Source organism: Theileria parva (assembly GCF_000165365.1).
Source record: "Theileria parva strain Muguga chromosome 3 map unlocalized ctg_531, whole genome shotgun sequence".
Taxonomy (NCBI): domain Eukaryota; phylum Apicomplexa; class Aconoidasida; order Piroplasmida; family Theileriidae; genus Theileria; species Theileria parva.
In genome coordinates this window covers 87,135-101,755 of record NW_876244.1, presented here as the reverse complement: position 1 = coordinate 101,755, position 14,621 = coordinate 87,135, and the positions used below count along the sequence as shown (strand labels likewise).

General features: G+C 36.0%; 4 protein-coding genes across 4 annotated transcripts; 2 read left to right on the top strand and 2 right to left on the bottom strand.

The window, feature by feature from the left end:
- Window positions 1-429: 429 nt before the first annotated feature.
- On the top strand, window positions 430-1,602 carry TpMuguga_03g00664 (uncharacterized protein; the record flags this gene model as incomplete). The annotated part of the gene is made up of 1 exon (XM_757695.1): window positions 430-1,602. One exon carries the CDS (start codon window positions 430-432, stop codon window positions 1,600-1,602), a length of 1,173 nt encoding a protein of 390 aa, XP_762788.1.
- Window positions 1,603-2,272: 670 nt separating this feature from the next.
- TpMuguga_03g00663 (uncharacterized protein) lies at window positions 2,273-7,747 on the bottom strand. Its single transcript, XM_061305748.1, has 5 exons — window positions 6,876-7,747; window positions 6,512-6,607; window positions 2,734-6,481; window positions 2,493-2,594; window positions 2,273-2,425 (listed from the first exon to the last, which is right to left on the bottom strand). The coding sequence occupies exons 1-5, from the start codon at window positions 7,522-7,524 to the stop codon at window positions 2,296-2,298; spliced, it is 4,725 nt and encodes a 1,574-aa protein (XP_061160883.1). The 5' UTR covers window positions 7,525-7,747; the 3' UTR covers window positions 2,273-2,295.
- Window positions 7,748-7,851: 104 nt separating this feature from the next.
- TpMuguga_03g02140 (Cullin family protein) lies at window positions 7,852-11,637 on the top strand. The gene is made up of 18 exons (XM_061305829.1): window positions 7,852-8,115; window positions 8,170-8,288; window positions 8,319-8,410; window positions 8,439-8,592; window positions 8,644-8,714; window positions 8,744-8,906; window positions 8,972-9,103; window positions 9,347-9,571; window positions 9,819-9,971; window positions 9,999-10,062; window positions 10,174-10,277; window positions 10,306-10,396; window positions 10,491-10,882; window positions 10,932-10,967; window positions 10,997-11,069; window positions 11,100-11,194; window positions 11,260-11,346; window positions 11,374-11,637. Exons 1-18 carry the CDS (start codon window positions 8,061-8,063, stop codon window positions 11,617-11,619), a joined length of 2,352 nt encoding a protein of 783 aa, XP_061162064.1. The 5' UTR covers window positions 7,852-8,060; the 3' UTR covers window positions 11,620-11,637.
- Window positions 11,638-12,273: 636 nt separating this feature from the next.
- TpMuguga_03g00660 (uncharacterized protein) lies at window positions 12,274-14,427 on the bottom strand (the record flags this gene model as incomplete). Its single annotated transcript, XM_757691.1, has 1 exon — window positions 12,274-14,427. The coding sequence occupies one exon, from the start codon at window positions 14,425-14,427 to the stop codon at window positions 12,274-12,276; it is 2,154 nt and encodes a 717-aa protein (XP_762784.1).
- Window positions 14,428-14,621: the final 194 nt, after the last annotated feature.

The window sequence follows — 14,621 nt, the reverse complement described above, 5'->3', positions numbered from 1 at the left end:
TATAAATATGCATGTAACAGTCTGAAACCCGTGACTATACACCTATAATACTCTAAAACGCGTGACTATACATCTATAATAATCTAAAACCGGTGACTATATGAATATAATTCTATATATTTATTATAATATATCTTTCTACGGGTATAAGTTAACTACTTTGGTATATTACGATTAATTGTTCTGGGATAGAATCCACGAACTTGAAAACGCTATACCAACGCTAGGAGAATAATATGCGACTTCTGGACTTAATAATCTAAGACCGACTCCTGTTAACAATTCTGACACTAATTTTTACGATAATAGGATGAATGCAGACTGAGGAATGGGGAAGAATAGGTTTACTGTTATCCCATAGATAGGAACAGTAACTTACCGCTGGAATTCATTTAAATCTAACGCAGTTAACTTGAATTAGTAACAAAAATGCAGTTTACTATTTTTGTCCTCTTCACAGCCTTGACCGCGAGTTTCCATGTATCAGCTGATAAATTGGACTTGAAGCCTTTGGTATCTGCCCTTTTGGGAAAACAACCTGAAGGTGACAAACCCGAAGTATCATCTGGCTGCCCCCTTGGTCCTCTTCCTGACACCGTATTACTCCACAAGACGTACAAGATTGTTGACTACTACTTCACCTGGGTCAAACCAGTTCATAATAAGGTAACTGAAGTTGTCTGTGGATCCTACGTGGTATGGAAAGGAGACGATTCTGAAGTTCTTCTTGACTTACACTTTGTAGGCACACCAACTTCAGATAAGAAGTTCGTACACCTGGAATACGCCCACCGCATGGGAGTTGTATCTGACTCTTTCCTTGTATTTGATAGGTTTGGCACTCCTAAGCCACTTGACATGGTTAAATTTGTTCTTGCTGTTCTTGAGATGGTTCCAGGCTTCAACTTAGTTAAAGGTCTTCCAGGAGATAAGCTGACATACGCACTAGTACGTCAAGCTTTCAAAGTTGAAGAAGACAGAACCAATGCCAATCTTAGAGCAAGACTTAGATATGCCATAGATGCTGAGGCTCTTGCAACTAGACAAGCCAAATCTAAAGTTGAAGAAGCTCAAGCAAAACTCTCGAAACTTGAAGGAAAACTTGAGGATGCTAGAGATTCTGAAGCTCTTTCAGCTAGACAAGCCAAATCTAAAGTTGAAGAAGCTCAAGCAAAACTCTCGAAACTTGAAGGAAAACTTGAGGATGCTAGAGATTCTGAAGCTCTTTCAGCTAGACAAGTCAAATCTAAAGCTGAAGAAGCTCAAGCAAAACTCTCGAAACTTGAAGGAAAACTTGAGGATGCTAGAGATGCTGAAGCTCTTTCAGCTAGAGAAGCCAGAACTAAAGCTGCAGAAGCTAAATCCGCAATGGCTAAAGTTGCTGAAACTCAAGAACAACTCACGAAACTTGAAGAGAAACTTGAACATGCTAGAGATTCTGAAGCTCTTTCAGCTAGACAAGTCAAATCTAAAACTACTTCCGCAGATCTTATTCTTGACCGAAAATATGCAACCCTTGAGGCAAAAATTGACGCCCTTACTGCTGCTATTGCTACTCTTACTACTCCTGCTCCTACTGATTCTGCTAATGGTTCTTCCTAAATCATAGCCCGTTTAGGAGCTAATATTTAAAGTTTAATCGTTTAATATTAAACCGGGACCTTTTACTAATAACGTGTAAAATCACATAATTCAAGACCTATTCCTCTACTATGTAATATAATATACTATACTATACCATATATAATATGTACTATATACTATTACTATACTTAATAATATACCCTATGTAATATACACTTAATTTACTAGCCATAAACCCAGACACCTTATACATACTACTATACTATATACTATACCTAAGAATAATATATACTATGTAACATAATATACTATACTTAATAATATACTATACTTAATAATATACTATACTTAATAATATACTATACTTAATAATATACTATACTTAATAATATACTATACTTAATAATATACTATACTTAATAATATACTATACTTAATAATATACTATACTTAATAATATACTATACTTAATAATATACTATACTTAATAATATACTATACTTAATAATATACTGTTACTATACTGTTATAACTATTTACTATACCTAGTACTATACTGTTACTATACTATATATAATATGTACTATATACTATACTGTTACTATACTGTTATAACTATTTACTATACCTAGTACTATACTTATACTTAAGAATATACTGTGTAATATATACCATGTATATATATGTGTATGTTGGTAAAATTGATTTTAATTAGTTAATGGTAAATTGTTTAATTAGTGAGTGTATGTATTCGCACTTTGAAGCGTCCTGCGTATTCTCAAAGTGACGCTCCAAATACTTTACCCTATTACACCTGTTCATACTCGTTATCTCCTCAAACCTACATAACAATTCACAATCACAATTATAATAATAGATATTATAAATAGAATTGAGTGGGGAAATACGTGAAGATGTGTCCGTAGAAGAACTTTTCTAGTGCTGAAGTATCACCGCCGATGAGCCAAACCACAATTCTAAACAACTTGTACACGTCCTTATTCAGAAATCTAAATCATTATAAAGTTAATTTACAGTGGAAATAAATACTACGATTCACTATGATTCACTATGATTCACTATGATTCACTATGATTCACTATGATTCACTATGATTCACTAGTATTACTACTACGATTGGTAACTTACAGGTTGATTAAATTAGCTTGTGCTATGATGTTGAGTATGCTGTGGGTGATTGTGAGTTTGGATTTGGGCGATTCGCGGGTAAATTTACATTTAAACGGGGTTACAAATTTGTCAGACTTTGGCACATAGTCCGACGGCGTAAAAAAAGAATTCGCCGTTTTTGAGGGAAGCAAAGTTACTAAATGCAAGTTCTTGTCAAATTCATACTTGTAATCGCCCAGCGCAGTGCTACGGTGCAGTAGCACACACGAGGCCAAAAACTCCTGAGCCACCTCCAACACCAGCACCAACTCCTTCAACGTCCTCAAATCAGCTTCATACCGCTCAATAATCAAGGATTTTAATGCGTCTACGGTGTTCACAGTGGTATCTCCAGTGTTCGCAGTGGTATCTCCCGTACCATTGGTGTGATACAAATCGGTGAACGGTGTGGTGGAGAAACTGTCTGGAAGTGGGCCTGAGTTAACTGGATACGGTTCGTATTGGTGTAAATTCGGCTTCAGGATCATCCGCTGGACATTTGGGCCCAGTGTTGTCATTAACAGAATTACATTCTCCAGATTACACTTTTGGTAGTTTTTTATCAGTTCCAGCGCTATCGAGTGGAGTGAATTCAGCTGCTCCAACTGTTTCATAGCCATTTCCAGTCCCATTGACAGCTCAGTAGTTAAATAAGTGTCAACTCTACTGCCCACCACAAACTCATTTTCATCCTCAAATTTGTCTAACACTAAATTATTGAGGGTGTACCTCACTCTGTTAACGCTGATCGGGTTAAAATTACCTTCCACACCGTTTATCACCGTGAGAGTGTGTAAATTTGGTACCAAATTCAATACTCTGTTAAGATAAATTGGCGTCAAAAGTTCTGAAACCAGTAGTAATAATCCGTCAACAAGAGGTGAGGTATTGGCCGTAACTCTGGCATGTTTAACCTTGTTATTATTGGAAAAAGAGACGAAATTACACCAGGGTGAGATTACAGGCTTCTCAAACTTGTGATCCAGCACTGAATAACAGCCTGGGACTACATAGTTAAATATCCTCGAAGGGATCCCAAAACTACCCATAAACACATTATAATCGTCCAAACTACACAACAAATATTTATATATTATGTCCCTGTCCACAGTTTCGTTCATTGTATTCACAGTGTTCACCACGTTACTTGTGTTCACAGAGTTCACCACGGTATTATCTGAAATATGATCAAAATCCTGTTTTAACTCGGTTAAATATGTGAAAAGATGTTTAAAGAGTGTTTCAGGCCCGTAGAGCCATGAGAGGTAGTACAAAGAGTATCCCACGAGTTCCTTTGAGTTTTCGCAAACCTCGACTAAATCCTCGCCAAAAATGTCAGTCAGTTCATTCTTTTTATTCCCTTGTAAGTATTTCATATACTCTGACATGTCCGCAGTGCCAGGGTTAGTGTTGACAGAGTTCACGGGACACTCTGATAATTTACCAACCTTTAAAGAGTTTATAAAGTAATTCTCCTCTTTATCCCCTTTAATATATTTATTCAGAATAAATCTCTCATCTTGTACATCTCCTTCATCCTGTGAATAATTTACGGTGGAGTTGGTGGAGTTGCGATTGTGTGTTGGTGTACAGAGAATTGGCGGTGGTTTAATGAGATCTACCGCGTTTTTAGTATACTTTATCAACAGTTTGATGATCAAGTTCAAGTCTAATCTGTTAAATTTGTACACCTTCTCCGTTGTCACTATCACCATTTTACTCCCAGTCACACTGTCCCCTAATTCATTAGATTTACAATTTAACTCCTTATTAATTAACTCCTGGTTAACCGAGATAGAATCGGGTTTACCGGGGAAAACAGATGTCTCCATGTGTACGGATAGAATCTTTTCTTTATCTGTGAGTTTGAGATAGAACTCGTGGTAGTATTCTACGGGCTGATTCTCCTGTAAATTTTTATACCTAAGATCCTCGTTGAAGTAGTAAAACTCCTCAGTAACAGAGAGTGGCAGTGTGGGATAATTCTGAAAGAAGCTTGTGGAATCGTTTGAGGTTAAAATTACTCTAATGAGCGTCCCGTTGTTATTCTTCCTCACAGGCTCCATCGTGATAAACAAATCATCAACCATGAAACTGGAGACATTAGGCTTTGCTCTGAATAATGAAAATGGACCTCTTGCAAATCCCACACCCTGACACACATTACGCATTGATACTCTAAATCCCTTCACAGATAATACTAATTTACTCTGTGCACTAGTACTCTGTGCACTAGTAGACAGTGTACTCTGTGTGTTAGTGTTAGAGTTTGGAGTAATGTGAATGGTGTCTGAGGGGTTTAGAGTGGCGGTGACTGAGGCGATTCCGGTAGTATTAACAAGTGAGAGATTGGAGAACCCGATGAAAATCCTAGTGCCTAAATTGTCCACAATAATCAAGTCAACGCCCTGGACAAAGTTCACCGGCGGCGCCAACATCTTCACAAACTTCGTACCGTACGAATGTCTCCCGTACCCCAATTTATCCAAAGAGTTAATTATATTACTATGTCTCAAATTGTATAATGTTAAATCGTATGGAAATATGCGATGTCCCCTGTGGATACTGTTGGTATATTCCTGTAGAGAAATATTGGAGTGAATGTAGAAAACGGAGAGATCCCCCGTAGAGGAGTTTAAAAGTGAGATTATTGACCGGTCCTGGTCAATAATTCCAATACTGTCTGACATTTTCATATACGTTTTATTCCACGGGTTTATACACCTGAGGTACGTGTTCACCTTGTACCTCCTACATCCCAAACCACATGCACATTGAGATCCATTGGGAAATATATTATCATTGTCACTAGTGTTGTTAGTGTGTGATTGACCCCAGAGAAGTGGTGGGTAATAGAGAACTGATCCCACGACTGGTTTCTCCAGTCCCTCCAGACAATTGTAAACTGAGTTATTTCTGGTCACAGAGTTAGTATTTGTCAAATTAGTACTGGGAAGAGAGTAGACTGTGTTCCTCCTGATGCACGCTGTGACCAAATTCTTACCATAGACAAATGCTCCATGGATGAGTCTGAAAATTTTATGGTCTAGAAGTGAGGTTGATTTAAAGCCGAGCTGGTATTGATATTCGTATAATAAGCTATTAGTCGCTAGTAGAAATATGCGCCCGGTGCTCTTGTGTGATAGTATTTCCACCACACTGTGGCCTAAATTCTTTTCACGCAATAGGATGCAAAATTTTAAGCTAGTGTTATCAGGGGTGCAAGATGACTGTGTGTTAGGGGTGCAAAATGTTAATCTAGTGTGATCAGTGATGCAAATGAGGAACTCAGTCTTTGTAGCTATAAAAAGAGCTAATCCTGTGTAAACACTGGATAAACTCACAGTGTCTCCTGTGGTGACCGGGTTAGCCCTGAGGTCACCCGGTTTACAAGAGTAGTGACGCTCAAATTCAAAGTCTCTCAAGTACACAGAATTAATCGACAACAATTTTGACGGTAATCTGTACTTACCCATTGGAGTACCAGGTGTGTCATTCACTGTGTCACCAGTGTTATTCACAGTAGAATGAGTAAGTTGGTGTAGGATTAGAAAGTGTTCGTTGGCGGTGGAATCAGAGCGGTAGAGTAAATTGTAATCTTTAATGTATCCAGAGTGTCCTTTAGGTGACTTTAGCTGTTCTGGTAAGTCCTGTGGAACGTGAAAGGGACAGACAATATCACCGTCACTAATGTCATCTTTTGGCAATTCATGTTTCTTCTCAGCGCCTAAACATGTTGAATTAGTTGTGACAGTACCCAGGAGTGTTTGCGACCAGCTCCGATCCGACGAGAATAACCCCGGACTCATAGGATTCGCACCAGGACTCATCAACTTATTCAATATACCATCCCCTAAATATTCAGTAGTATTATAGTAGTATTATAGTAGTATTCAGTAGTATTATAGTAGTATTATAGTAGTATTATAGTAGTATAGTAAGATAGCTCCCTCTAGGGGTGCAATTAATTAGCTCTCCTTAGGGGTGCAGTTAAGTAGCTCTCCTTAGGGGTACATAGTACTAAGTATATAGTAAGATAGCTCCCTCTAGGGGTATATATTTAAGTATAGTAGTATTATAGTATTATTAAGAATTAACATTAGTTAAGGGGTAAAAGGTACCTTGAGATTGTGTATCGTGAAAAGATCTCCTGGGTAGAAGATGTCGTTGTGTGGTTTGTTTTGTGATTGCGTTGAGTGGGCAGTTGCATGTTTTCCTGTCAGTCAGTAGTAACATTCGATCCCTGATGAAAACTGGTTGTCTAATTAACTCTAGCACGGTTGGATTACTCATTCTGGTCAACTTTGTGAGATACAAGGCGTTGTAGAATTCAAGGTCTGATTTCCCCAATTGCACGCTGTAAAGTACGGCCTCATGTTTAATTGGGAATTCGGGGTTAATTATCATTGAAGATAATCTGTCCAGAGTGTCCACCTTGTGAATACTTGACTTGGGTGTGTTTTCTCCGAGCCAATCCTTGCAACTGTGGAGTTGGAATTTTTTCAAATTTTTAAGCAATTCCGCCCGTTTGTCACGGAGCTTCTCCAAAGTCTCCGGTCTCACATTTAAACCCTCCGTCGTAGATTCCTTTAATATCTTATCCAACTCCAATTCATTTAGTTTAAGTTGGTTGATAATTTTGTAAGAATTGTGCAAATTTGTCATTCGGCGTTTGGTGAAATTGGCGCCAGGAGTTGGTCCTAGAGAAGTAAAATTACCCTTAGGGTCCCATTTAAATAATACCTCATCCGGAGGCCGTTTACTCTCCATCCTGCGGTTGAAATTTTTAATTACTTTAAATAGTTAAATTAGTTTACAAATAGTGAATAAATTACTTTACAAATAGTGAATAAATTAGTTGACATTTTCAAATTTAAAAATTATTTAATATTTAAAATTAAAAAATAATTTATTGTACAACTTTCCCTACTGTTATAAGCCTGGAGAATCCATTTAAAAAAAATAATAAAATTAATAAAATAATTTAATAAAATTAAGTAATAAAATTAAGTAATAATTATTTTAAATTATTTATTTAAATTATTTGATTATTTTTAATTAATTTTGGAAATTTGTGAGATTTAAGGAATTTACCATTTTTCATTTTTATATACAAATTTATCCAATAGTTTAATTAATTAATGGTTTAAATTTGGCTATTATATTTAACTATTCACCTTTTTATCTGATGTGTTAGATTAATTTGATGCTAATCTTAAAATTATTTTCACAAGTTTATTTTACCCCAAATTAATTATTATTTATTATTTGTAAAGTAATTTCATGGAATTGTTAAAACTTGGTTAATGGAATTGTTAAAACTCGGCGCCGTTAGGATCATCGATTCTTCCATACAAAATGGTACTCCAATTAATAATTCCACAGTTAGGTAAATTGAGTTAATAATTGTTGTAGAAAGTTGGCTGAATGTGGGTGAGGTAATTGATGTTGAGTTTGAGGAGTTGAGGCGGTTTATAATTGCAGTGTTGTTAGGCCAGGATTCCTCAGGATTTTGCAGAATTCGACTCCAGGAGGTTTGTTACTTCGTAATAAAAGTGATTTAGTTTGTAAGGGAATGTGTTTCTTATGAGAAAACTGAATTTCTAATCAGAGAAATTGACAATTTGCTCAATAAACTTTTAACTCAATCCCTCAGGTATTAATAATTTTATCAATTTGCTTAGTGAAATTGAGGATAATTTTGGTCAAATTGAGGATAATTTTGGTCAAATTGAAGGGAATTTGAGGGCTAAACGTGCGCTCAGTTGTGAGTCTCAGGAATACTTTAACCTGCTCACCAAATTTGAAACCTTCTGGTGCAGGATCAGGACCGGAATTGTGTCTTCTAAATATATCCAATTATGTCAGAGTAACCTGATAATGTCATAGGTTGAGGTGATAAAGGTGTGTGATCCGCTGGCTGGTAAATTAAATAAGCCGCAGTCATGTCATAAGTACATGTGAGTCCTTAGTGAATTTAATGTTGTAGTGAAAAGGTGGTTGAGTACTTTAAAAAAGACTGTGAAGAACGTGGAACACTGTACGATAATCTGCAATCAGCGCTTTTAAACCTCGTTTCCTCCTACAGAACTGGGAAAAATGTCAATTTCACACAACTACAAAATGTCATTAATCTCTTCATCTCCATCGGGGTACACACTTTTTACTAGTTAATCACTAGCGTACACAGTTTGTCAGAGTAAATCCGATGTTTCAGTTGTTTGAGGAGTTTGAGGAGAAGTTATTGCTGAGCACGACGCGGTTTTACAGTAGCCTGTCGCGAGATTACATGAACAGCTTTTCAAACGTCGATTGCTTCTACAAATTCAACAACACCATTGATCTGGAAGTTCGCCTACACATTTTTACCCTAGTTACACATCTTACACACTTTACACATTTTACACACACTAATAGTATTTTACACACTAACGTGTCTTTTTTTACACACACTAAATAAGACACGTTTACACATCTTACACACTCTTACACATTACTGTGTCTTATTTCGACACTAACGTGTCTTTTTTTACACATTTTACACTATTTACACATATTTAAAGATATTCAAAGATAGTATATTGAATATTAGAGGAGGTCGTGTGAGTGTTATTTGATCCCGGAAACAACGGTTAAGGTGATAAACACTGTGAAAAACGAGCTTTTATACATAAAATCCGACGTCCTGATATCACACGAGCGGTTAAAGAATATAATCAAACTCGATGATCTGGACACTATTCTACTCATTAACTCACTATACTCCAACTCAGAATACACCTCACTATTCCTCGATAATCTCTTCAAAGCATTCAAAGTATTTTTTACCCCGTTACACACTCTTACACATTCTTACCCTTATTTACCTTATTTACCTTATTTACACATTTCTACACATTCTTACCCTTATTTACCTTATTTACACATTTCTACACATTTTACACACTTAGTTACACACTAAATAAGACACGTTTTACACACTTACACACTAACGTGTCTTATTTACACACTAAAGACACTTTACTTAGTGATTACTACTGTTAATATTTAACTATAATGAGTAGGAGATATTTTCGGAGTATTTGAGTGACTACGTGAAGTCGAGGGATTATGAAAAATCAGATTTGTTGGTGAGTGAGATGAGTGACTACCAGGACAAGATAGAAAAATACGCGAGACCAATCACGACTCAAAGTGATTACAACTCAAGGATCAAGGTGAGTCAATTGAGTAATAATTTGTAGAAATTTTGGATCTCCGTTTTTGCGACAAATGACTCCGTTATCGAATATGTCACTCTCACCTTTGGTAAACTCATAGTGTTATATTTTTTAGGCAAGTATTAACATTTTTTAGTCAAGTATTAACATTTTTTAGGCAAGTATTAACATTTTTTAGGCAAGTATTAACATTTTTTAGGCAAATATTGTGACGAACTGCATATCAATAGTTCTGAAGTACAAGATAAAATGAAGTTCTTTCTCTTCATTTTCCAATTCCTCCCAAATAAATCATACTTTGAAGTTTGTTACACATGTTTATCGTGTTCAGATGTGTATTCGGACCTTCCTGACAGTCAGACTCCTGTACCATAAATACCTCGACACAACACACATCAACATCATCAAGTCACTCGAAAAAGGTTCTTACACACTTTTTACTCAGTTTACTCAGATTATCTCAGTTATATAGTTTATCTTAGTTATATAGTTTATCTGGGATAACACGATTTCCAGAGTGTGGCCCTGACTATACGTGTAAATTGTCGGATTTGGTTGATTTTTACGAGAAGTCGAAGAAGCTGGTGATAGATTCTGGCATTGCACGGTATAACTTTGGCGTTGTGCTATTGAACAAAGAGTGCTGGATCCAGAAGAATATTAGAGAGTTTGACGTGCCAGAACGGTCAAGGGAATTTTCCGATTCTGAAGTTGTGGAAATGGAAAAAAGCACAAGCTTTCAACCGCCACTGGATAATCCCACCTTCGATCCCGAAGAAGGAACAACTCTAGACCAGATCCTACAACTACAATCAGATTTCAAATCATATTACGACGGCAAGTTTAATAAGAAAACGCTCCAGTACCTTCACCACCTCGGATCCGCAGAACTACAAATTATCCATAACGTAACATCTTACACTTTATAATATTACTTACACACTATAACAATTGTAGGGACGGGAGTATGAGTTTAGGGTTTCAAGTTATCAGGTAATAAATTGTTGGTTAATGTGTCCTAGGGCTACTGTTTACTCTTGTTTAATACTCAGAAATACGTCACGCTGGCGCAGTTGGAAAAGAAACTGTCACCCGGTACTGCGGAACTCAGTTAACACTGTTTAGACTACGACGACGCCACCATGAGGACACAACTGTCAGTTCTAGAAGATCACAAACTCATCAAATTCCATAACCCAGAACTCAGCTTCATCTCTTGCGTATCTCAACACTATTTACACATAACCACTTAACAATTATAATTATGATTGAATAATGGATTTAGGGTGGGAATGACTATTTTGAGTTGGAATTGAGTTTGTGTGAGGAGTTGTTGGATTTAATGCCTGAAAAGGAGGAATTATTTAACATGGTAAGGTTATATTGTAAATAAGTTTAGAACATGGATTACATAATAACGAAATCGTCATTTGATGATATGATGTTGTACATTGAGTCGACGATAATGTTATACCTGAAGCAGATGCTGGAGGCCTCCAGCACGACGATTTTTAAGCTCTTTAGCAAAAACCCAAACTTCACACTCTCCAGACAACAGTTTAACAGAATCGTAGACTCTCTAGTCGCCAGAGGATACCTCAAATACAAAGAAGCAACCAAAGAAATTATACAATTCATACCCTAATATTTAATACTCCACATACTACTATATACTATATACTATTTATATATGGTATATGGTATCAGGTGTCTGGGTTTAAGGGTAGTAAATCAGGTGTATAATTATAATAGTACAGTACTGTTTACAGGGTTTAATGACTTTATTAAGGAGTATATACTGGTGAAACAAGTGTTATCTTACTGTATAGTAATACTATATAGTATAGTCCTACTAATATACATATACCTATAATACTATAGTATATATATATTATATACAGTGTATATACATAGTGGTATAGTAGTATAATACTATAGTATAGTAATAGTATAGTAGTTAAGGGTATATAGTTAATTAGCTCCCTCTCGGGGTATATAGTTAACAGTATACAGTATAATTAAGTAGTAAAGTAGCTCCCTCTCCCTCTCCCCTTATATTATTAGCTCCCTCTAGGGGTATATAATTAAGTAGTAAAATAGCTCCCTCTAGGGGTATATAGTACTAAGTATATATTTAAGATAGTTAAGAATATTAATAAATGTATTATAGTATATTATATATACTGTATGACATAGTAGAGTAGTATTTTGGACTAGATTGAGGGTTTAGGTTTTGGTATACCCAAGTATTAGTACTAGCATTTTACTATACTATAAATACTATAGTATAATGATTGGGTTAAGAGTTGGTTAGAGTCCATTGATCCTGTTGAAGTTCATACTGTATTGAAGGTTTAGAGTGGAACGTAACGGAAATTATCTTCATTTGTTTAAAGTAATAATTGAATGATAAGGGTTTGTGGTCTCCTTCAGTGTGGCTCCAGACTACTGTCCCATTATGTCTAAGTTCAGTGCAGATAACATCGTTACTAGGAGTGTATCTCAATCCAGATTCAGAACATGTCTGGACTCTGTACTCTAGAGGACTGAGTTGTACGGTTTCTCCCCGTTCATTTCTCTTGTGTAAGGTAAGTTCAGGCGGAATTTCGATGGTTTGTACAATAGAGTTGGGATTTTTTGAATCGGTAAATAGAATTTTATCCTCGAAAATGATCTCAATTCTTCCACTACCTATGGTGTAAAAAACATTGAGTGGCTTCTCACCAGTTATACAGTTCCAAATTACTCTTTTACCGTATTTAACAAGGGTACACACTCCGTTTGTGAGAGTATAAACAATTTTAACATCACCCCTGACACTAAGTTGTACACTATAATCTTCGGAACTTAGTGTGACAATGTTACCCATACCATTTTCATTAAGTAGTCTGATTGGTGGAATTGGATAGTGTTCCTCAGTAAGCTCATCTCCTTTCAGTACGTAATAAGTAAATTTACGCTGAAATCGGAAATGTAATCTGATGGCATATCCAAGGTAACATTTTACACTTTGGGGAATTGACTGACCTGGCTGACGCCTCCAAATGATTTTCTCACGGTACTTAATAAGGTCAAAGTTCACATTTTGATAGTCAAGTACGAATTTTTGTCTGTTGGTTATTTGAGTAACATTGTGGATGTAAACTGGAATTAACCCACCCAAGTCCTCAGCGTAATGCTTTAAATAAAACGGAATTTGAGACTCATTAATCCATTTATTATTCACCTTTGTACACTTAACAAATCTGTTACTCTCCACTAACATGCTATTATCTCTCAGGTTGTACACCAGAGTCCTGATAAAGTTTGTGGTTTTATAATTATTCTTCCATACAGGACGACTTCCGAACTTTACCTCGACACATTTCACACCCTCTTTTACTCTAAATACCAATTTTATACCTCCTACCATAGTTAACTCGACACTGTATTGGTCACGGGACAATGTGTCAAATATTCTGGAATATCCCCGTCTGCACAGTTTTATCGGTGGAATATCATACTCTTTCTTAGTCCACTCATTGTTTTCCAGCTTGTACAAAGAGAATTTGATGAGAGTTCCCAGGACAATAATCTTCTCTTCCCTGTAGAAGTCAATTGATTCAATAAGTTTTCTAACACAATTCCTTCTAAACCTCTTGCTCAGGAACTTTTTATCAAGCTTGTAACGGTAAATGTTACCATTAGAAGTCGAATTATACCCATTACATAAGATAATTTTGTGCCAGTTTTCCTGGAACAACCTCAGTATGTCCCTGTCATTCTTTCCAAATATATCAATTCTAACCCTTTCACTGAGTAAATTAGAACTTTCTAATGGCATTTCTTGAGGTGTTGAACAATTTTGAGATTGTAACTGTGTAGACTCAATCCTAAGTGGTTCAGTTTGCCTGGGTATATTGAGGCTTGTGGAGCCACCGTCCACCTCCTCTACACTGGGTTCAATAGAAGTTTTAGGTGTAGTTAACTTTCTATTACACACTTTTTTAGCCTTTTTAACTGTTTTCTTATCTTTTTGAACTCTTCTTTTTAGAGACACTGGACGTTCTACCACAGCACCGGCTTGAGGATTCTCCAAATCCAGTCTCTCCATCCTCAATTTAGAGAACATAAGATACATTTGATTATATCTCAGGTGAAATGCTAAATATTTAGGAAATTCCTTAGCATCGGAAGGTAATCTCCAGCATAATCTGCCGTCAAACCAGACCTTCCTACACTTAAACCCAAATGTAAATACAACAATCAATTCATACAATTCTACGTCACACTCTAAGTAGTTATAATCTCTGCCATCAGTATCTGTGAAAAGTAATTTGGCAATGTCATATCTCAGGTGAGTGACACTGTACCATTGCTCGTGTAAACCGTTTTTTCTTATAACAAATGGCTTACCATTTCTCATAATCGCGAGAAATTGCGGATATCCAAACTGAATCACTTGCCAATACATTTTAACAATATTATTTATAACTCAGTTAGTGTTATCAAGACACGTTCTTGTAGCTAGCCAATTGTCATTATGCCTTAGTAAAGTAACTTTAATAGTATTAATTAACTATTTTAAGGCATTAATTTACGTTATTTAACAGATAATTAATGTGTAAATAAGCTTAAATAAGTGTTAATTTACCCTTAATTTAGTAA

Coding starts and splice junctions, on each gene's coding strand:
- TpMuguga_03g00663 (XM_061305748.1), bottom strand. CDS start 7,524: ATGGAGAGTAAACGGCCTCCGGATGAGGTATTATTTAAATGGGACCCT. Junction 6,482..6,511: donor CTGGTCGCAAACACTCCTGG/GTACTGTCACAA, acceptor CAACATGTTTAG/GCGCTGAGAAGAAACATGAA. Junction 2,595..2,733: donor CAAGCTAATTTAATCAACCT/GTAAGTTACCAA, acceptor ATAATGATTTAG/ATTTCTGAATAAGGACGTGT.
- TpMuguga_03g02140 (XM_061305829.1), top strand. CDS start 8,061: ATGGAATTGTTAAAACTCGGCGCCGTTAGGATCATCGATTCTTCCATA. Junction 10,278..10,305: donor CAAATAAATCATACTTTGAA/GTTTGTTACACA, acceptor TATCGTGTTCAG/ATGTGTATTCGGACCTTCCT. Junction 11,195..11,259: donor AACTCAGCTTCATCTCTTGC/GTATCTCAACAC, acceptor TAATGGATTTAG/GGTGGGAATGACTATTTTGA.